This window comes from Lemur catta, chromosome 5 (assembly GCF_020740605.2).
Source record: "Lemur catta isolate mLemCat1 chromosome 5, mLemCat1.pri, whole genome shotgun sequence".
NCBI lineage: Eukaryota > Metazoa > Chordata > Mammalia > Primates > Lemuridae > Lemur > Lemur catta.
The window spans coordinates 4,976,024-4,999,899 of NC_059132.1; the positions used below are offsets into that span (position 1 = coordinate 4,976,024).

Here is a 23,876-nt window from a genome sequence, read left to right on the forward strand (position 1 = left end):
AAGAGTAAAGCCTAGGATATTGCTGAAGAATACTGTTTGGAAGGTTTTCCTTAATTCTAGAGTAGTGGTTCTCAGCCCTAGCTAGCATGCATCAGAATCGACTGAAAACGTCTTTCAAAAACCCAGATTTCTGAGCCCTAACCTCAGAGGTTCTAATTTAGTAGGTCTGGTGTAGGGCCTGGAAATTTGCATTTCAAACAAGTTCAGATGATGCTGATGGTCCAGGGTCCAGACTTTGAGAACTACTGGTTTAGAGGAAAGCTCCTTGGCCTCAGCCATGAATAAAGACAGCTAGACCTTTATGTCTGAAGGAGTTTAATTTGGTGATCACCTGCTTATACAGATCTAGGAGCAGGTTGGGCTCACAATCACACCTCTCATTTTGCAGTGTTTATTTTCCCATTTTAAAAAAGGGAGAAGGAGAAGCAAAGGAAAATATAAAGCAAGAAGTGGGCAACTCTCTTGCATAGCCAGAAGCCCAGGGACAGAAGCAGCTGGCTGGCTTGTGAGAAGACGTGAGTAGTTGGGAAGAGGAACACAAGAGCTCCCTGAAGCAACACAAATCTCCATGCAAATCCAGGCTACAGCCTTACAAAGCCAGCTCCAGGACTCAGCCACCACCCAAGGTTCAGCTCTCCTGAAACCTAACCAATCCCCAGGAATGAGATTTCAATAGTTCGGTAGCCTGTTGTTTTACAGGTATCTTTTTAACAATCTTGGGTTTAGCCATCCAGTAGAGGGCCTGTTTCTGCTCAGAATTTCCGTAGTGTCTTTTGGTGACTCCTTAGCAGCCAGCGGCTGCTGTCATCACTGGCTCTCGTCCTTCACCAGGAGGGCAATTTGCTCCCGCAGCTGCCGCTCCCCTTCCCGCACTTTGTTCTGGCTTCGCCACCTCAGCAGCTCAGCCTTGTGGTCCTGGTGATGCATAGGGCAGTAACTCTGTGGTTCACATAGCACCTGAAAGGCAGGGGACAGAGTAAGGGATTCTCTAGACCTTGAACTCTGCCCAGTGAGTATAACAGAGACACTGCTGCTGGCAGTGGCTAAAAAGGAGCAGGGTTTCCTCTCGGAGCGTTCGCAGGCTCTGCGAGGTGCCCGCTAAGTTGGCTCCCCCACCACGAGTCTAGGCTCCCCCCGTCGCCCCCCTTTACCATATATTCTGGAAAGAAGTGTCTGTAGCCTCCTTTAAGGATATACAGCTCTGGGTAGTGCAGTGCAGGATACTTGTTCAGCGCCCTGTCCTCTTCTCGCAGAGAGCGGCACCTTTAGAGAAAACCCAGAGACCAGCGGGGTGGAACATGGAACAAAGAAAGCTGGGATCCCAGGGGCCATTCGCTGGGGAGGAGGAGGAAGAGACTATTGCTAACCCCAAACGAGACCTTCTGATCTCACTGTGTTTGCACAATAAGGTCCAAGTAGCACCACTTTTCCTCTTTTCCTCCACTGGGGCCTCATTCCCAATCCCTTTTCCTTTATTGCTCCAAACTTGTGAATTATAGAAACACCTTCCTTCAGCCTCCCCAACAATCTTCAGACTTAGTGGAGAGCACTCAGTCAGTCTCCGTCTGAACTGGTCTGGGGAGTCCAGCTCGAGATCCATTTCCATCACCCGCCCTACCCAGCCCTGGTAGACTCACATGCGGGGGCCCCTCTCTGAGGAGAATTCACAGTGGAACACGATGATTATTCTCTTCTGGGCGTCCGCAGGGACAATGGGCTTCTTCAGAAAGAAGTTATACAGTTCTTCCTGACCATACAGGTTTAAGGCTCCCTGCAGAAGAAGATTTTCAACAAACATTTCCTCAGAGCTTGTAGATAGTGCCAATACTTAGAAATGACTGGAATACCAACCTGGTACATTTGGGCCAGAAAAGCTAGACTATAAACACTTGTGGGCAGGGACCTAAGTTCATCTCTATATCTACCCCTAGGACCGGGTATAGAGCAAGGTGTGTAGTACTATTCTATGAACAATGAATGTTCATAGAACTGAACCACCAGAAGTATAGGGCTCGTTCATGAGCGGTAAGTGTTTCAAAGTGCTTTTAGTCTTTGGATTAATATTTTTATTTCTAGGTAGGAGCCCTTGGCTCCTACAGAAAAGAGGCAGATTGGTCTAGGAGGGAAAGGGGAAGTAAGCTGCTCAATGCACACAGAATTAAAACAGGAATGAGGACTTCAGCTTTGATGTGCTCCAAACGTATAATCTCTGCCTTGGTTCTAGCGTTCCTAGGACCCTTTGTTCATAGACTTTTCTAAATAAAAAGCTATCTCCAGCCCCTTCCCCTCTACGAATGTCTACAATGCAATCTCACCTGGATATGTCCACCCAGGTACTCATATGGATAGCGGCAATCGATGATATAAAACTTCTCAATCAGATCCTGGAACTTCCCCAACAGTAAGGCAGCCACCTGCACGGAAGCAATGATTGAACAGCTTGCGCACTGCCACTCTGAGAGAGAGAAGAGTCAATGATACAGTTCCTCATGTGCACATTCCCATTAGTCACCCCGGATTCTGCTCTGTGCCAGCCTCCAAAGTCATCCTATATTTGAAATGTGGCAATGGTTTAGCCCCACCCCACAAAAGAGGATGAAATAGGAAGTGGCCTTTTTAGAGAACAAAAATAGCTGGTATTGCTGGGACACCAAGGAAGACCATATTCAGGCTACACATCTCGGGGCAGGCATCGCTGGAATCAGCCTCTCAGGAGACATCCTAGGACTTCGGCAGTGGCAGAGATAGTAGCTAGAGATCTCAATTTTGTAGGAAGAGATGGGAAACAGTTCCCCACTTGCCATTATAAAGGAAGAAAGCAAGTTTTTCAGAAAAGGATATGGAAGGAAAAGGTTGGCCGGGCGTGGTGGCTCACACCTATAATCCTAGCACTCTGGGAGGCCGAGGCGGGAGGATTGCTTGAGGTCAGGAGTTCAAGACCAACCTGAGCAAGAGTGAGATCCCGTCTCTACTAAAAAAAATACAAAGAAATTAGCCGGACAACTAAAAAATATAGAGAAAAAATTAGCCGGGCATGGTGGTGCATGCCTGTAGTCCCAGCTACTCGGGAGGCTAAGGAAGAAGGATTGCTTAAGCCCAGGAGTTTGAGGTTGTTGTAAGCTAGGCTGACGCCATGGCACTCTAGCTTGGGCAACAGAGCAACACTGTCTCAAAAAAAAAAAAAAAAAAAAAAAGAAAAGAAAAGGTTGATACCTGAAAGGGGAAACTTAAACTAAGTGTAGGAGTGTAAGTTGGTTCAGTCTTTCTGGAGGGAACTTTGTATATACGCATAAAAACAAATGTAATTATACTTCGACTCAGCAATTTCTTTTCTAACATCTTAAGTAAACAGAAAAGTACACAAAGATGTAGGCACAATGCTATTCATCTTAGCATTGTTTTAGGTTATAAAAATATCAGAAGCTGGGTGCAGTGGCTCACACCTATAATTCTAGCACTTTGGGAGGCTGAGATGGGAGGATCACCTGAGGCCAGGAGTTCGAGAACAGCCTGAGCAAAGTGGCAAGAACCGTCTCTACAAAAAATAGAAAAATCAGCCAAGCTGGTGGCGTGTGCCTGTAGTCCCATCTACTCAGAAGGCTGCTTGAGCCCAGGAGTGTGAGGTTGCAGTGAGCTATGATGATGCCACTGCACTCTAGCCCAGGCAACAGAGTAAGACCCTGTCTCAAAAAAAAAAAAGAAATAATTTAAATATTCACTAATAGGGTTTGGGGAAATAAATTATACATGTCAGTAGAATAGAATATCATATAGCCAGTAAAATGATAATATAGATATCTAGATATCTTATTATTGGTATAAAAAGATGTTTATACTGTCTTACTAAGCTAATCACAACACTACATGTTCATCATGAACTCACATTTTTGAGACAGGGCATCACTCTATCATCTGGGCTAGAGTACAGTGGTGTCATCATAACTCACTGCAACCTCAAACTCCTGGGCTCAAGCGATCCTCCTGTCTCAGCATCCAGAGTAGCTGGGACTATAGGCGCATGCCACCATGCCCACTTAATTTTTCTGAGTTTTTGTAGAGATGGGGTCTTACTATGTTGCTCAGGCTGGACTTGAACTCCTTGGCTCAAGCAACCCTTCTGCCTTGGCCTCCCAAAGTGCTGGGATTATAGGCATGAGCCACCATGCCCAGCCGAAAGAGAGTCTTTTAATACAGCTTTAATTGAATAAGGAAACCTATGTGAGTGAACACAGTGAAAGAAATCCAAATGGAAGTGAGGATTTTAGGGACAGAACAGACCAGATGGCAGCTTATGTAACTAGTTACCATCTCCAGAAATCTGCTTACTGTTTCTGGGTTGACATACTTCAGATCTTGGTGTCTCCCTGACACGGTTGGCAGTGCACATACCTAGAAATACACAAAAGCTGAAATAGCAGGAAGTATTCCACACCCAAGTTTGAGATCAAGACTCATACATTGTCCTTCTTTCCAAATGACTCTTAAAGCCCCAGAAGCCTTCAAAAATCAATGGTCTCTATAATGTGCTTATGCAGCAATTCCATTTCTAAGAATCGATCCTAAGGAACTAATCAAGGACATGCATGAAGTTTTACATTTCCCTACAAGATGTTCATCTCAGTATTGTTCACAAGGAAAAACTGTAAAACTAAATATCCTATAAGAAGGGATTTACCTAGAAATTATGAGCAGCCCTGAAATGAAATAATGTACAGCTATTAAAAACAATGAAATGATGAAGTATAACTGCTTATTGACATTAAAAGATGCTCCTGATATAGTATTAAATTGGGGGAAAAACTCCAACAGATCACAAAATAGTATAAACATTTTTGTGGAAAAACAAAAAATGCACTTGTATGTGTATATGTGTTTGTGAACACACATAGAAAAAAGTCTTTAAGAATATATACCAAGCAATAATTATTTTCGTTGATAAGGTTTGGGATAAATTTCTTCATTTTCTACCTTTTTTGTAATGACCAAGTATTATTTATACAATTTAAAAAAATATTTTTAAAAGAAAAAAAGGTAAAATGTCTAATACTTTCCTCACTGTCTGGATTTTCCCACAATGAATGAAGAATACTTTCTCAATGGAAAGGCTTAGGGCCTCGAGCACTTTCAGGTTATCAAAGAGTACCTGGTAAGGATACATAATTATACCTAGTGTCCTCTGCAAACAGAGAAGAAAAGAATCAGATCCAAAATGACTCACTGAAATATAGGATGGTTATAACGAAACTCACCTTGGAGAAATCACCGGTCAGATCCCCCTGCTTAGAATCTTCCTCCAGCATCTGAGGGATATTAATGTCACAAACAGAGGCTGTCTTCCTTAGACCTAAACCCTGCAAACGACGAGATTCCTACCCATTCCCAGTTCTCATGTTAAAGGTTTAAAAACTGGGGGTTGGGGGTTCATTAACAATATACAGACCCTTTAATCTAATAATACCACTTGTTCCCCTAAGGAAATAAAGATATGCACAAAGATTTTTCTGTAAGGATGGATATCCCAGCATGTTTATAAGAGCATTATTACTAGTAAATGTTGGATAATAGGGTCTTAGTTAAACAAATCATATCTCACACATTATAGATTATTATTATACAACATAAAGTACATTGTTGATTAATTATACTGATATAGAAATAAGTTCATGATATCACTAAGTAGGTTAAAAAAGAACTTTGCAATACTACTTTAATAAAAGAAAAAATATATATTTGCATAGAAAAATGTCTGGAAGAATATGAATTGTTAATAGTAATTATTCAGTCCTGTGGGATTATGGGTGTTTTACATTGGCTTCTCTTTGCTTATTTGCATTTTCTATTCTTCTATAATATCGTACATTGATTTCATAAAATAGCCAAAGATATTTAGAATTTTTTTAAAGGAAGGGTACAGGATGAGAGCTAAGTTTTTCAGAAGTCACTTTCCATCAAACCAATCTGTTATAAGATGCTGTTTCTGTCAGACTGCATGGAAAACAGCACTAACTATCCATACCAATCCAAGTTCTTTTGTATTCTCTCAGATCTTTAAAAAGAGGATTGAAGCTGGGCATGGTGGCTCACTCCTGTAATCCTAGCACTCTGGGAGGCTGAGAAGGGAGGATTGCTTGAGGCCAGGAGTTCAAGACCAGCCTCAAGACCCCATCTCTACTAAAAATAGTAAAAATGAGCTGGGCGTGGTGGCGAATGCCTGTAGTGCCAGCTACTTGGGAGGCTGAGGCAGGAGGATTGCTTGAGCCTACGAGTTTGAGGTTGCTGTGAGTGAGGCTGACGCCACAGCACTCTAGCCCAGGTGACAAGAGTGAGACCCTGTTTCAAAAAAATAAAAAATAAAAAAAAAAGATTGTGAAGAGAGTATGATGACATTATTTCTGGAAGTATAACACAGATATTTATTGTTAAATATTTTCTATATTGATGCAGATACAGAAAAGACAAAAAAATGGAAAGAACAAAGAGATAAAAGTAAAAATAAAGAGGAAGAAGACAAAAAAGGCATACTAAAGCAATCCTCATACCAGAAAAGCAGAGAAGACATGAGATAGAAGATAAACACTCATCTTAAACATTTCTTACCTTCCTGAGCTCTCTGTGGCCAGAAGAATATTTCTTTTTTACTTTATCTGGTATTGGGTTGTCCTTGAATTTTACCACCTGTTTTAGTCTTGGCCTGTTCAAATTCTCTGGCATCGAAGGGGAGCGATAGAGGCAGCTTCCGTTCACCGATGCCTGTTTGGGAATATCAAACCTCTCATTTCTTACTCCCCAAAGTGTCTGCAAACCAGCAGCATCAACGTCGCCTGGGAGGCTTGTTTGAAACACAGAATTCCAGATATTAGGCCACACCTCAGACCTACTGTATTAAAATCTGCATTTTAACAAGATAGGTAATTTCTCAAGTTTGAGAAGACCTAGATAAGCAACCCATCCTCTGGTTCTCATTAACATCTTTCTACTTGGACTGGATGACATTCCATCTCCCTCAGCTATTTTAACTATAAAAGCCAAATTCTGCAGCGATTGTCTTAGGTGCAACTATTCTTGTGGAAGAAATCAAATACAAGTGCAGTTCCTCCAGTCATGTGATAAAAACCAAACCCAAGTCTAGTTTCTCTTTGGGATCTTATGACATTGACAATCAGGATTTAAGGACCCAAACAAACCTAAAGATGAAAAGCCAAAAAAGTTAGCCAGGTAAAAAAAATACCAAGCAGCATATATATGTGTCACTTTTTTGGTACCAGTTTCTTTGAGGGAAGGAGAAAAATATCATTCAGCCTTCTTATAAAAGAGTTATAGGCCGGGCACGGTGGCTCACTCCTGTAATCCTAGCACTCTGGGAGGCCGAGGCGGGTGGATTGCTCGAAGTCAGGAGTTTGAGACTAGCCTGAGCAAGAGCGAGACCCCATCTCTACTAAAAATAGAAAGAAATTATATGGCCAACTAAAAATCTATACAGAAAAACTTGGCCGGGCATAGTGGCTCATGCCTGTAGTCCCAGCTACTTGGGAGGCTGAGGCAGTAGGATCGCTTAAGCCCAGGAGTCTGAGGTTGCTGTGAGCTAGGCTGATGCCACAGCACTCACTCTAGCCTGGGCAACAAAGCGAGACTCTGTCTCAAAAAAAAAAAAAAAGAGTTATTAATGGGAAGGAAAAAGGCATGATTGGGGTGTTATATCCAGAGACAGGGGGATCTATTAAAAGACTTCTGATAACAACTTCCAGGTAATCCAAGAGTCTATCCTCTGTTCCCAGATACCTTGGGACTTCTACCTGTGGCCTAGATAATATGCAAGAGCTCCTTTTCTAAACACTCACCTCACTACCTGTTATGGATTGATTTAGGAGGGGGCTAGACAATAAGAGCTGTAACTGGAAGACAGGTTGCTGATAAATGGTCCCTGGGAGAAGAAAATAAGAACATTGATATTTTAAAATCTTTAAAATAACTATGTCTATTATGCTGTTACACCCATGGTCCTGTCTAAGGAAAACTCTCTTGCTCGTGATACCAGCTGATGGTATGGTCCATATTTTACATACCAGTATTCTCAACTTTTCCCCTTGGACTCCTGCCAACCATCCCTATGTCCCCCGTCATCCCCCCTACCCCCAGCCACTGATGACTGGAACATACTGCTGATTGAACACACCTATTTAAGTGGTCTAGAGTAAGGAAAATAATCTGGGCCAATCAGGTTCCCTCTCCTGGTAGACTAACTTGGAAAATGGAGAAATAATCAGGCAGCAGCAGGAGCCAAAGCTTAAAAGGAAGAAGTGAAGAGATATGGTCAAGGCCATGAGGCCAATGATGGATGGATGGAAAAACCAAAGGTAGAGCAGGAGAAAAGATGTGATGAGCTGGGGAGCAGGTGGCCCAGTCTCCCTGACAGAGTTGCCTTCACACTACTTCAATTTTTCCTTGAGAAGAAGGCAGGGGAAACCCAGATCAGAATTTCAAAAAGAGCCTCTCTAGAATACACCATAATTATTAAGCTAAGGATTCATTTTAATAAGAGTTTGGAATTAATTAGCTAATGAAATATATCTACTTTTTTTTAGCATTGTATCTAAGAAATCCTTGCCTAAACCAAGGTCACAAAATTTTTCTCCTGTTTTCTTCAGGTATTTTATAGTTTAGCTTAAAGTTTTAGGCCAGGTATGGTGGCTCATGCCTGTAATCCCAGCACTTTGGGAGGCTGAGGCAAGAGGATCTCTTGAGGTCAGGAGTTCGAGACCCGCCTGGGCAACATAGTGAGACTCCCCCATCTCTAAAAAATATTAAAAATTAGCCAAGCAAGGTGGTGCATGCCTGTGTTCCTAGCTACTTGGGAGGCTGAGGCAGGAGGATAGCTTGAGCCCAGGAGTTTGAAGTTATAGTGAGCTATGATCGGGCCACTGCACTCCAGCTTAGGCAACAGAGCAAGACCCTGTCTCTAAAAAATAAATAAATAAAGTTTTACATTTAGAGCTATGATCCTTTTGTGCTAACTTTTGTATATGATGTGAGGTAAGGGTTGAGGTATTTTAATTTTTTAACATATGGATTTCAAATTGCACTAGCACAATATGTTGAAGACTGTATGTCCTCCATTTAATTGCCTTTGTATCTTGGTTGAATTATCAATTGACCCTACGTGCATGGGTCTTTTTATCGAATCTCTTCTGTTGCACTGATGCTTTAGGTTCTTGGTAGCTATTATTATGGTGAAAATTAAGGTGATAAATATCTTTTTGGGTTTCATATAGTTCATGGACATGATGCCAAAAACAAATAATAGCAGAAAACTACTTTCATAAACAGAAACAGCTACTACTGTTCTGACAGAGTCTTTCCGATACAGTTCATATGAAAAGAAATGGAAACTTATTGCAAAGAATATAAGTGCTAAGTCATGGAAGGATGATGATGATGGTGCCTTAGCTTTATCTAGCTAGTTAGAAGTTTCCCAGCTCCCAGAAGCTGGTATGGGAAGATTCCAGGACCAGTTGGTTTAGTTTGCATTCAACATCTACCCATTAATAATTTTCTTTCTTTAAGAAATCACTGGATACTTTCTAAATCTGAGAGTTTTAAGCACTGAAAAAGCCAAAAAGAAGAGAGGGAAACTTAGTAAGCTGAATTCTATCTGCATATTTTATAAAAAGGCTTAATTGAAAAATAATTATTCTTTTAAGTGAGGTGGCATCACCATTTTCTCATGGCTTATATGCTCTTCAGCACACATAAGCCTGGCTTCTGTCTGCACCACTCTACTGCTCTTGTCAAGGTTATCAATCTTGATTTCTTCATGCTGCTGTATCTGACAGTCACTTCTCTAGCCATGTATCTTTTTGTTTCCACTGAGTTGGCTACTCCATCTCTGTTGGCTTCAATGGCGCTTCCTACTCTTTAAGTTCTTTAGTTCTAACATAGGCAACGCTTATACCAAAAGAACCATGATGTTGCTACCTCTCTGCTCCTTCTCAGTCTTCTTTGTGGAACCTTCTTACCTATCAAACCTATAAAAGATGTTGGGTTCATCGGGGCTAGGTCCTGGCCCTTTTCTCTTTTATCTCCTATCGATACATAGGTAATTTCTTTTAGCCATGAATTTGAATTTTCCTGTAGGCTGATGACTTACAAATTTCTGCTCTGACTTCCATATTCACATAGCTGCCCGATATTTTTTGAGTACCTAACTAGGTGATGTAGCAATGAATAAAAGAGTGGAAGAGACAAACAAATGAATAAATATACTCTGTACTTTCACATAGTGCTAAGTGCCATAAAGAAGGATAAAAAGGTAGAAAAAATATAGGGGTGGAAACCTTGTCAGGAAAGGTCCTTATAAGACATATGTGCAGAGATGAGACTGAAATAAGAGAGAAAATTGTCCATTGCCTAGGGGAAGAGTGTTTCAGGCTGAAGGAACAACAAATGCAAAGGCCCCATGTAAGAATAGCAAGATGGCCAGTAATGGTCACGTTTACTATGGTACCATTTTTAGAAAGCTCAGAAACTAATTTATTTATTTGTTTGTTTGTTTGTTTGTTTGTTTTTTGAGACAGAGTCTCGCTTTGTTGCCCAGGCTAGAATGACTGCCGTGGCGTCAGCCTAGCTCACAGCAACCTCAAACTCCTGGGCTTAAGCGATCCTACTGCCTCAGCCTCCCGAGTAGCTGGGACTACAGGCATGCGCCACTATGCCCGGCTAATTTTTTCTATATAGATTTTTAGTTGGCCAGATAATTTCTTTCTATTTTTAGTAGAGACGGGGTCTCACTCTTGCTCAGGCTGGTCTCGAACTCCTGAGCTCAAGCAATCCACCCGCCTCGGCCTCCCAGAGTGCTAGGATTACAGGCGTGAGCCATCGCGCCCGGCCTTCAGAAACTAATTTAAACAATACTATAAACCAACTACATCTAACAGGTATCTATAGAACACTCTACCCAATAACAGTAGAATACACATTCTTCTCAAGTATTCATGGCACATTCCCTAGGATAGAGCATATGCTTGCACATGAAACCAGCCTCAATAAACTTAAAAAGATTGAAATCACACAAAATATGTTCCCTAATTACAATGAAATAAAATTAGAAATCAATAACAAAAAAATCTGGAAAATTTACGAATATGTGAAAATTAAACAATACATTCCTGAATAACCAGTATGTCAAAGAAGAAATCACAAGGGAAGTTAGAATATACTTTGAGATGAATGAAAATGAAGACACAACATACCAAAACTTATGGGATGTAGCTAAAATAATGCTTAGAGAGAAATTTAGAGCTGCAAATGTCTAAAATAAAAAAAGATCTCAAATCAATTGCCTAACTTTCTACCCAAGAGGAAATTAAATCCAAAGCAAGCAAAAGGAAGGAAATAAAAAAGATTATAGCAGAACTTAATAAAGCAGAGAACAGAAAAACAATAGAGAAAAACAACAGAACCAAAAGCTGGTTCTTTGAAAAGATCAACAAAATTGACAAACCTTTAGTTAGCATGACCAAGAAAAAAAGAGAGAAGGCTCAAACTGCTAAAATCAGGAATGAAAAAGAGGACATTACTACCAAGCTTACAGAAATAAAAAAGACTAAAACAGAATACTATGAATAACGGTATGCCAACAAATGAGAACACTTTAGACAAAATGGACAAATTCCTAAAGAGACAAAAACTACTGAAACTGACTCAAGAAGAAATAGAAAATCTGACTAGACCTATAAAAGTAAAGAGATTGAACTAATAATTTAAAAACTTTTCACAAAGAACAGCCCAGGCCTAGAAGGCTTCTCTAATGAATTCTATCAAACATTGCAAGAATTAATATCAATTCTTCATAAATGCTTCCAAAAAATGGGAGGGAATACTTTCCAACTCATTTCACAAGAAAACTAAAGATCATTCTGTCCTAGATCTCTCTTTTCTGATTCTTGACTGATACTATTCCTGTGTGTCTCTACTTCATTAGCAGCCTCCTCAGTGGCTATCACTTTCTTTACAATCTCTTTTTGGTTTTTTTTTTTTTGAGACAGAGTCTCGCTTTGTTCCCTGGGCTAGAGTGCCATGGCGTCAGCCTAGCTCACAGCAACCTCAAACTCCTGGGCTCAAGCGATCCTCCTGCCTCAGCCTCCCAAGTAGCTGGGACTACAGGCATGCGCCACCATGCCCGGCTAATTTTTTCTATATATATTTTTAGATGGCCAGATAATTTCTTTCTAATTTTTAGTAGAGATGAGGTCTCGCTCTTACTCAGGCTGGTCTCGAACTCCTGACTTCGAGCAATCCACCCGCCTTGGCCTCCCAGAGTGCTAGGATTACAGGCGTGAGCCACCACACCCAGCCTCTTTTTGCTTTAAACCTAGTCATTAGCCTTCATTTTCTCCTCTATGCAGCTGGCCCTGAAATGTACATTTCTAGTCCTGATGGTTTAAAATCCTCATTTAGTATTTCCATTTAAATTTCCTGATCTCTAACTCAAATGTCCAAAAGAGAACATATCTATTCCCTTTGAATCCACTCTTCCTTTCAAATTCATTACAGTGTCACCATTTCTCCAGTTACTCAGGGTGAAACCAAAAGCAGCACCCTCCCAAACACCTACGTCCTTTTTTCACATCACCCTGTCATTCACAGCACTTTTGACAAAATGTCGCATCTTTTTATTTACTGGTTGAATTGCTTACTTTGTCAATCTTTTTGACTAGAAAAAAAACAGATAAAAATTCATGAAAATTAGGAATCTTAATAGTCTTAATAAGGCACATATTAGTAAATGTTATGATCACTTAGTTTTTATTAATAATAAAGTATGCGAAGTTGGGCATGGTGGCTCATGCCTGTAATGCTAGCACTTTGGGAGGCCGAAGCAGGAGGATTGTTTGAGACCAGGAGTTCCAGACCAGCCTGAGCAAGAGCGAGAACCCATCTCTACAAAAAAAGAAAACTTAGCCAGGCGCGGTGGCTCACACCTATAATCCTAGCACTCTGGGAGGCCAAGGTGGGTGGATCGCTCGAGGACAGGAGTTCAAGACCAGCCTGAGGAAGAGTGAGACCCTGTCTCTACTCAAAACTAGAAAGAAATGATCTGGACAGCTAAAAATATACAGAAAAAATTAGCCAGGCATGGTGGTGCATGCCTGTAGTCCCAGCTGCTCGGGAGGCTAAGGCAGGAGAATTGCTTAAGCCCAGGAGTTTGAGGTTGCTGTGAGCTAGGCTGACGCTACGGCACTCTACCCTGGGCAACAGAGCGAGACTCTGTCTCAAAAAAAAAAAAAAAAAAAAAACAGAAAACTTAGGCAGGTGTGGTGGCACTCGCCTATAGTCCTAGCTACTCCAGAGGCTGAGGCAGGAGGATCACTTGAGCTCAGGAGTTTGAGGTTGCTGTGAGCTATGATGATGCCACTGCACTCTGGCCAGGGCAACAGAGTGAGAAATTGTCTGAAATAAATAAATAAATAAATAAAAATAATAAAGCATGTGGAGTACAGTAGTCCCCACTTATCCATGGCTTCAATTTCCATGGTCTCAGTTAGCTGTGTTCAACGGTGGCCTGAAAATATTATAGTATTTTGAGAGAAAGACCACATTCACATAACTTTTATTACAGTGTATTGTTAGAATGGTTCTATTTTATTATTAGTTATTATTGTTAATCTCTTACTCTGCCTAATTAAAAACTAAACTTTATCACAAGTATGTATGTACAGGAAAACATAGCATTTATAGGGTTCAGTACTATCCACAGTTTCAAGCATCCACTGAGGGTCTTGGAACATATCTAACATGGATAAGGGGACAGTACTGTACTACAAACTGCTTTTTAAATAATAATTTTTTTAGGAGACAGAGTCTTGCTCTGTCACCCTGGCTAGATTGCAGTGGCGTCATCATAGCTCACTGCAACCTCAAACTCCTTGGCTCAAGTGATCCTCCTGCCTCAGCCTCCCAAGTAGCTGGGACTACAGGTGCACACCACCAAGCCCGGCTAATTTTCCTATTTTTTGTAGAGACAAGATCTGGCTCTTGCTCAGGCTGGTCTCTAACTCCTGACCTCAAGTGATCCTCCTACCTCGGCCTCCCAGAGTGCTAGGATTACAGGTATAAGCCACTGCACTCAGCCTAAAAAAATTTTTATTCCCCAAAAAACAAACAAAACGAGAAAGAAAAATTTTTTTTCCAGTTTTATTGAGGCATAACTGACAAAACCTATATATATTCAAGGTGTATGTGATGATTTATGTATACATTGTGTAATGGTTATCACAATCAAATAAATTAACACATCCTTCACCACATATAGTTACAATTTGTGTGTGTGTCTGTGTGTGTGTATGGTTTTTCATATTTACAATAATCCTATTGGAGGTTTTTAAAAAATTATTATGTTCTCTATTTTATAAATTAAAAACTGAGGCCTAAAGTGGTTAATTGTCTTACAAATGGTCATATCACTAGTAAATAAGACAATGAGGACTAGAATCTAGGTGGCCTAACTCCACTATACCATGTTTGCCTTGTAAAATGAATAAGTTAAAAAATAAACACATACCCACAATCCTAGTTGTTTTACAGAAATGAAGTTGATTCAGAAATGCTAAATGTCTCAGAAACTGTCTTTGGCATATCAGTATATAGCCTATAAGCCACAGGCTTCAGATATGGAGGATAAAAGGAAACAAAAGAATATATTATAAAATATCTGAGAAATCATCTTAGGTATATTCTAAACATTACTGTTATTCTGGAGGCATCACTTATACCAGATTACTTTGATGGTGATCTATTCAAACTACTCACTGGAACCTGCTCACCCAACAGTAAGAAGATTCCCACGGTGACCTGACAGCCTGTCAATCAGGTAGCTCTTAGAGTCTAAAGACCACACCTTCTTGATCTCTGCAGTCCTAGCTTTATGTACAGTGGCTGTAGCATATTAGACATACAATATAGTTTATTCAAGAATGAATTGTTAAATTAAACTAAATTTGTCCTGAGGATGCCTCTGTACTTGAGCCCTCACATAACAAATTGCAATCTAACTTAGTGCATAAACTAACTGAATGCCTAAGTTAAGAGTATACTTTTGTAACAAATAGCTGAGTCCCAGACAATAACAGCAGCTGAGCTTCAGTCAATTGCAAACGACCTACTGTTCAAACCAGGTTCACATGTGGCAAACAATGGACTGTATCCAACCATGCTGTCTATATACCTCACTTCCATTTTCTGTACTTCACTTCCGTTTTCAGTCCACGTGATGCTACCTGACCATGCGGTAGATTAGAGTTTCACGGAATCTGTTCTGGTTCTGAGGGATGCCCACTTCACTAATCATTCTTTGGTCAAATAAATTCTGCTAAATTTAATTCGTCTAAAGTTTTTCTTTTAACAGAATGAAGGAACATGAAGAATGCAAAGATAGCATCAGAGAATACTTTACCTTGGCCTCTTGATCTTCCAGGGACAACCTCATCAATTCATCTGAAATCTCTTCTGCCTGGTCTTCTCCTAGGTCTGGACTTTTATTCACTTTTGGGACAGTAGCAATGGGACTGCCCAGATATTTCATTTCACTTTCCACCAAGTTTCCATTGTCCTATCAAGTATATTGACAACGTTAAAAACTATTCAAAATATATCAAAGACCTAAATGTAAGAGCTAAAACTATAAAACTCTTAGAAGAAAACATAAGAGAAAAGCTTCATGACACTGGATTTGGATAATGATACCAAAAACATAGATAAAAGAAAAAAATGGATAAATTGGTCTTCACCAAAATGAAAACCTTTTATGTGTCATAAGATACTATTAAAAAAGTGAATAGGGGAGGCAGGACAATCACTTGAGGCCAGGAGTTCTAGACCAGCCTGGGCAACATAGTGAGACCCTGCCTCTACACACACACACACACACACACACACACACACACACACACACACACAAATTAGCTGGGCATGGTGGTGCATGCCTATAGTCCTAGCAAGAGAGTCGCTTGAGCCCAGGAGTTTGATGGCACCACTACACTCCAGCCTGGCAACACAGTGAGACTTTGTCTCTAAAAAGAAAAAAATGAAAGTGAAAAGGCAACCCACAGAAAAGGAGAAAATATTTGCAAATCATATATCTGACAAGGGCTTAATATCAGAATATATAAAGAACTCCTGGCCAGGCACAGTGGCTGATGCCTGTAATCCTAGCACTCTGGGAGGCTAAGGCAGGAGGATCACTTGAGTTCAGGAGCTCGCAACCAGCCTCAGCAAGAGCCCCTGTCTCTACTAAAAATAGAAAAAATTAGCCGGGCATGGTGGTGCTCACCTGGAGTGCCAGCTACTTGGGAGGCTGAGGCAAGAGGATTCCTTGAACCCAGGAGGTTGAGGTTGCTGTAAGCTAGGCTGACGCCATGGCACTCTAGCCCAGGCAACAGAGCAAGACGCTGTCTCAAAAAAAAAAAAAAAAAAAAGACCTCCTACAACTCAATAATAACAAAACAACAAAAACCAAACAAGTCTTGAACAGACATTTCTCCAAAGAAGATATGCAAACGGCCTATAAGCACATCAAAAGATACTCATCATAAGTAATCATTAGGAAATGCAAATCAAAATCACAATAAGATACCACTTTATACCCATTAGGATAGCTATTATAAAAACAAGAAGTACTTGTAGATTGCTAGTGGCAATGTAAAAGGGTGTACCCTCTATGGATTACAGTGTGATGGTTCTTCAAAAAATTAAACACAGAATTATCAAATGATCCAGCAATTCCACTTCTGGGTGTATATCCTGAAGAACTGAAAGCACGGATTCAAACAGGTATTTGTATACCTATATTCATAGCTGTGTTATTCACAATAGCCAAAAAACCAAAATATGATATACACCTACAATGGAGTATTATTCAGCCATATAAAGGAATGAAATTCTGACACATGCTACAACATGAACTTTGAAGATGTTATGCTAAATGAAATAAGCCAGACATAAAGGACAAAATATTGTATGATTCCACTTATATGAGGTACCTAGGGTTGCCAGATTCATACAGACAGAAAATAGAATGAGGTTATCAAGGGCTGAGCAGAGAGAAGGATGGGGAGTTATCATTCGATGGATATAGAGCTTCTGTTTTGAATAATGAAAAAATTCTGGAAATGGATTGTGGTGATGTCTCACAATATTATGAATGTACTTAATGTCACTAGATTGTACACTCAAAAATGGTTAAAATGGTAAAATATTATATATAACACAATTTAAAAAATCACATACACATATAAGACTATTTAGAAATTAACCATGCTCCAAGTCTTCCCTCTATCCCAGAAATAAAAAAATCTAAAACATCAACTTTATCTACTTTGGATAGGCCATACCAAAATGGCTTTCCCCTAGGGTTGAGATTAGCACCAAGAATCCAAATCTCTGGTGTCCACAGTATATGGAAAGCAAATGAGTGTCTGGGTAAGTTAAGAACCCACTAGCTAAATGGACAAGGGACACAATCATTCATTAGAGAAAATATACATGGGTAATAGCCACATCAAATCACTACTAATTATTTATAATATAAAATAACGTATTTCATCTAAATAGTAATTTTATAAAAAAATGATGACAAATCCTATGAAATAGAAATTGCTCATAGAAATGTAAATTCTTGGCCAGGTACAGTGGCTCATGCCTGTAATCCTAGCACTCTGGGAGGCCGAGGCTGGAGGATTTCCTGAGGTTGGGAGTTTGAGACCAGCCTCTACCAAAAACAGAAAAAATTAGCCAGGTATGGTGGCACTGCACTTGTAGTCCCAGCTATTTGGGAGGCTGAGGCAGGAAGATTGCTTGAGCCCAGGAGTCTGAGGTTGCAGTGAGCTATGATGACACCACTGCACTCTACCCAGGGCAACAGAGCAATACCCTGTCTCAAAAAAAAAAAAAAAAAAAAGAAGAAGAAGAAGAAAATGTAAATACCTTTGTATAGAAGAATCTGGAATATATATTAAAACCTTAAAAATATTTATATCTTTGAGCCAGTAATTATAATTCTTGGTACTAATCATAAAGGGAAAACTCTGAACTGTAGGCAAACATTTATGCTCAAGAACTTAAACCATAGCATTATCTGTAAAAAACAAAACTTGGATACCACTAAGCATCCAACAATAGGGAAGTATTTATATAAATTTGGATCCATTTATTAGAAAAAGCATCCAGCCGGGTGCAGTGGCTCATGCCTGTAACCCAAGCACTTTGGGAGGCCGAGGCAGGAGGATCGTTTGAGCCCAGGAGTTTGAGACCAGCCTGAGCAACATAGCGAGACTCCATCTCTACAAAAAACAGAAAGATTAGCCAGGTGTAGTGGTATGCACCCATAGTCTCAGCTACTCAGGAGGCTGAGGCAGGAAGATCGCTTGAGCCTAGGAAGTTGAGGTTGCAGTGAGCTATGATGACGCACTATACTCTAGACCCAGCAAGAGTGAGACCCTGTCTCAAAACAAAACAAAACAAAATGTCCAGAGATGGGCATGGTGGCATGTGTTTGTAGTCCCAGCTACTTGGGAGGCTGAGGCAGGAGGATTGCTTAAGCTCAAGAGTTCAAGGCTGTAGTGTGCAATGATCACATCTGTGAATACCCACTGCACTCCAGGCTGGGCAACACAGTGAGATCCTGTCTCTTAAAAAAAAAAAATAGTATCCAATATCCATTAAAAAATAATGCTTACTAAGAGCTTTAATATTAACTTAAATAAACCAGAATATAAAATTTTATATATGTATGTGTGTTCTGACCTCAACTTTGTAAAACTGCATACAGGGCCGGGCGCGGTGGCTCACGCCTGTAATCCTAGCTCTGGGAGGCCGAGGCGGGTGGATCGCTCGAGGTCAGGAGTTCGAGACCAGCCTGAGCAAGAGTGAGACCCCGTCTCTACTAAAAATAGAAAGAAATTATCTGGCCAACTAAAAATATATATACAAAAAAAAATTAGCCGGGCATGGTGGCTCATGCCTGTAGTCCCAGCTACTCGGGAGGCTGAGGCAGTAGGATCGCTTAAGCCCAGGAGTCTGAGGTTGCTGTGAGCTAGGCTGACGCCACGGCACTCACTCTAGCCCGGGCAACAAAGTGAGACTCTGTCTCAAAAATAAAAAAAAAATAAAAAAAAAAATAAAACTGCATACATAGTTAAAAGATTGAAAAGAAATGAGATAAAATGTTAACAGTGTTTTTTTCTCCAAGTGGTAGCAATCTTTTTTATACTTTCCTGTATTTTTTTAACCATTTTCACAATGGGCACATAATACTTTTAAAATCAGAGGGAAAGCCAGGAGCAGTGGCTCACACCTGTAATCCTAGCTTCTGGAAGGTCGAGGTGGGAGGATTGCTTGAGCTCAGGAGTTTGAGACCAGCCTGAGCAAGAATGAGACTCCATCTCTACTAAAAATAGAAAAGATTAGCTGGGCAACTAAAAATAGAAAAAAAATTAGCCAGGCATGGTGGCAGGAGTCCCAGCTACTGGGGAGGCTGAGGCAGGAGGATCACTTGAGCCCAGGAGTTTGAGGTTGCTGTGAGCTAGGCTGATGCCACGGCACTCTAGCCTGGGTGACAGAGCAAGACTCTGTCTCAACAACAACAAGAACAAAAAAATTAAAATCAGAGGGGAAAGAATAAGGAAGAAAAAGTATTCTTTAATTCGGGTGCAATGGTGTGCACCTTTAGTCCCAGCTGAGGCAGGAGGATCTCTTGAGCCCAGGAGCTTGAGTCTACCCTGGGCAACATAGAGAGACTCCATCTCTAAAAAAAAATAAAAAAAAAAAAATAAAGTATTCTTTATGCTTAAAGAGTAAAGCAGAAGGAAAAAAAAAGGCCTAAGAAAATTTTCTCCTTAAATTTAAACAAAAAGATCAGAGGATATATGGCTCTTCCCTTTCCCTGCTCAAACTTTCTTCTCCAACCCCTTTTCTCATCCAGTCCAGCTTAGAAAAATTCAAAGGGTCACAAATCCAGAGCTGATATCCTATAGCAGATACTACCTCAAATGGCCCCTGATGATGATGTTCAGTGACTCACCAGCAGAGAAATGGGAGACACATAAGGCCCCCCTGATCTCTTTTGAAACCTCAGGTTCATGGGTGTCTGCAACTTCAAGGGCTTCAAAGTGTTGTTTTCCTGCATAAGAAAATCTGCATTAGCTGAAGGAAGAGAATTGTTAGCTGGCTCAGCCAACAACATTTCATCTTATGAAGCCATGAATAACTTTCACAAAACACATTAAATGTAATGAAGGTTAACCCTATATTCTGAAGATGCAAATTACGGTTGAGATTTGATGTATGGCATGTAGATTTGCTTTGGAGGATAATAACTTTATGGTCACAAGTAAAAGGGATGGGGGTGGGGACGGAGTCTGCCTAGGAAGGGGATGGTGAGATCTGTAAAAGTGAATATAAAAGGAGATTAGAAGGATAGTATTAAATCAAGAAAAAGCTGATCAGAACAGCCAAAAACATAGGCATATCTTAGTCAATGTAAGTAAAGAACAGCAGCTATCTTTTATGCACACTGACCTGGGGAAAGGAATGGGAGGCAGGGAAGAAAGAAAGATGCCTAGAAAAGGGGATTAGTTGAAGAGGTTAGATAGAGAATTATCTTAAGTGATTAGGTACCTTTGGAGAGGCCAGTTTCAACGTGGAACAGAAGGATGGCCTAAGGCTTAGATAAAAAGAACTATGGCTTCCTCAGAATAGGGGCTAAAAAGCTAGACTAAGTGGGAAATAAGAAGAAACTAAGAAATCTACTCTTGAATGTTAAGCCATGAAAAGAATCTGTGAACAAGTTGTGCAAGTTATCCATATCTGTTAAAAATAAAAAAAGAACTCCTAAATTCCTTACTCTGTAGCAATACTAATTTTTGTCCTCAAACTGATCAACTGAACATAAGTAATAATTATGACCTGCTGTGCAGAACTTGGAAGTAGATTTCAGTCCTAGGGTCAAACCCTAATGAGAAAAAACAAAACAAAACAAAGACTTCTTTTCCCTACAGCAATGTAGTTTGCTTGTCCAGCATACTTCAGTATAAACAGCTCTAGATCTCATAATGATATCAATGAGTTGCTTCACTCAAACGAATAAAATCACTAATATATCTAGGTTTCCATTAAACACTCACATTTTCTTTATTTGCAGAGGATCTACACATTGCATCTTTCTTTCTGTGGCCATGGTCCAAACCATTTGGAGTGCTACAAAGAAGCTGTGCCTAAAAGAGAGTGTTTGTTGAGAATATCCAGCATCCTCAAGCCACAGGTGAGTTGGAAAACCTCTGCCTCCCACCTGAGAAACAAATACAAACCCAAACAAGAAGGGCTACTCACTGGGCTGCATTTCATAAGGTGTTGATGATGATTCCTACAGATTAAAACAAACTGCCAGTCAGATAAGCCCCAAATACTATTTTATTATTTTTCAGTGGGTTGGGGCATCCCAACTCTTCCTTTCTTTCATTCTAGGAGCCCTATTCCTAGTTGATATATCTCTTCCAATAACAATACATAGGGTATTCTCTGTGGTAAATATCAAGACTCGAGTGACATTCTGGAATAAAATACTCATCTCACTTGTATAACCGTATATGTAGATATACACCAAAGATGAATAAGTTCGTCCTACGTGTTAGTAGGCACAATTTACAATTTACTAACTTTCCAACATTGACTATTGGGGTCTAATTTTTTTTAAGAATTTCTATCCTCTCTCCCCGGATTTTACCAAATTGATATGGGTTAGAACATTTAAAGCAATTCAAAGAAAATACAAGCAATTCAAATGAAATGTTCACATGTATTGGTGAAAACAGTCATGGAAAGCCTTCCCTAGTGTGCTAAAGTAGCACCTAATTTACCTAAACATAAAAGGATAAAGTTCTAAAAAGATTAAAACAGTCAAGTAGAAAATTTGCAATAAGTTTAAGAAGGTTTGAATTAAAATTAGTTTTTATTCCTTATTTCCTGACTAAACGTTTGAGGATCTCCAACATAATAGTAATAATAACAAACATTATAAAATGTTTGGTATGTGCTAGATATACATTTTCATTTAATCCTTACAATAGCTATTTATGAAAAGTGGTATTATTTCCATATTATGAATAAAGAAACTGAGGTCCAATGAAGTTAAGAAACTTGTCAGAGTCACAGCTGGTAAAGTAGAAAGCTGCTGGAATCCAGAAACTCTGATTCCAGAGCCTGCACTCTGCACTTTTAATCACTAAGATATAGCACCTCTCACCTGCAAATTAAAGCCTACACACAACTGCAGTATACATTTTTCTTCATTTTTGAAGATACTTCTGATTGTGTGTGATGATTAAAATGAGTAGCCTTCATTTTCACAACACTTCATTTTCACAACACTATTTAGATCTGGGAAATTTAAAAGCTGTGCAAGGTAAGGATCTAGGCCTCAAAACCCACTTATACCCAAAGTGAAAGGTTTTATACTCTGCAGAGTCCGCATAGGATAAAATCCCCGTGACCAGTGCTGAAAGGCTTTAGCATGGGGTTCATTTAGCACACAACTTACATCTCAGCTAACTGTATTTCTTGAGATCCTGAAGAATCCAAGTGACCTGCAATCAGATATGAAGAATCAGTAGAGGAGTTGTTCTTGTCTATGCATCCTGTTTTTCCTTTAGATTTTCTTCATTACCAACAAGCTATATTAATTTCAAAGGCTGAGCTTTTGAACACAAAGCCCCTTGATTAGTACCCATTTTGTGGTATAAGGTATAAGGTACAATTTCATGGAGACTTAAGAATTTACATGTGTCACTGAAAGAAAAAATGATGGGAAACAGTGCACTATGCTAACTTACGGAGATTTTTTCATGAGTAGAAAAGAAAGCTTATCAATCAGGAAATTTGAAATTAGAATACTAGAATGGTTGAAAACAAGACATTCCTTTTGGGCACAGACCTATAAAAACACATAAGAATTAGTTGACAACATTTGTCTTTATGCTGGTTTCTTTGCCCCTGCTGAGATTAGACTAGGGCACAAAACATCTCATATCCTAACTACTGTACTTTCATTCCCACCATTAATCAGTCAACAAAATATATTCCTTCTTGTTTAACTTGTTCAAATGCAAATTGACTCCTATTAGTGTTACTATTTTTCCATTCCCATTGGTTTAATCATTTTTCTAGTTACCCACAAAATTCCATCTCTCTAGATAGGCCCTCTACCTACTTTCACCACCTTCCATCTGTATCCAACTACCCTGTCTTCTCCCTTAAAAGTTATTCTTCCCTTTCAGGCCTTTACCTCCCTTTTTCCTACCAGTTTCATCAGGGTCTGCAGAAGTGGTAAACTGAGTGGCAGAAGTCTCCGCACTGCTAAGATTCGAAAGATCAAGACAACGTTTTGGGGTTCCTCTGTTGAGACATAATAATACATCAAGATTCCCATTAGATTGTAATAGCCTTAAAAGGCAAAGATTATGTTATCCTCTTCATTTGAAACATCCCTCAATAACTATCAAATAATCTGAACAGTTCCAAATAAATCTAATTGTCTTTTGGAAATAGACTGGGCTGAGAAAACTCTCCGAGTACAATAATCTGTACCTTAGTTTCTCCTTACCAAGATTTTGAGACAGGATAATTTTTTTTTAAATGAGGTTCAGAGTTTATTGGCCAGTGGTAGTGGGGTGTCTTGACCCTACACCCTCTGCCCTGTGCACCATGAACACATGGATTTGATTTCTCCCTGAAGTCTCTAGTACTTCTCAGGTACTTCTCTGTGTTTGCTAGCTGAGGCATCAGGACATGGCATGACCAGAATTTAAAGTACAAGTACAATAACACTAATA

The 23,876-nt window shown here is 39.8% G+C and overlaps 1 protein-coding gene across 14 annotated transcripts in view; it reads right to left on the reverse strand.

Annotated features, from left to right (window-relative positions):
- Window positions 1-298: 298 nt before the first annotated feature.
- CDC25C (cell division cycle 25C) overlaps window positions 299-23,876 on the reverse strand; it is a 30,632-nt gene continuing 7,054 nt past the window's right edge. For 10 of the 14 annotated variants that reach the window (XM_045550896.1, XM_045550889.1, XM_045550891.1 and 7 more), the window contains 13 exons: window positions 23,345-23,439; window positions 22,586-22,631; window positions 21,379-21,412; window positions 21,174-21,263; window positions 20,072-20,170; window positions 15,449-15,604; window positions 6,598-6,750; window positions 5,250-5,351; window positions 4,306-4,389; window positions 2,316-2,414; window positions 1,638-1,771; window positions 1,152-1,263; window positions 299-957 (listed from right to left, as the gene is read on the reverse strand). In XM_045550896.1, coding sequence (XP_045406852.1) covers window positions 808-957; window positions 1,152-1,263; window positions 1,638-1,771; window positions 2,316-2,414; window positions 4,306-4,389; window positions 5,250-5,351; window positions 6,598-6,750; window positions 15,449-15,604; window positions 20,072-20,170; window positions 21,174-21,263; window positions 21,379-21,412; window positions 22,586-22,631; window positions 23,345-23,439 — 1,354 coding nt within the window. In that variant the 3' untranslated portion in view covers window positions 299-807. The remainder of the gene's footprint in view (window positions 958-1,151; window positions 1,264-1,637; window positions 1,772-2,315; window positions 2,415-4,305; window positions 4,390-5,249; window positions 5,352-6,597; window positions 6,751-15,448; window positions 15,605-20,071; window positions 20,171-21,173; window positions 21,264-21,378; window positions 21,413-22,585; window positions 22,632-23,344; window positions 23,440-23,876) is intronic. The other 4 variants (XM_045550899.1, XM_045550898.1, XM_045550900.1 and 1 more) reach the window with 4 other exon arrangements.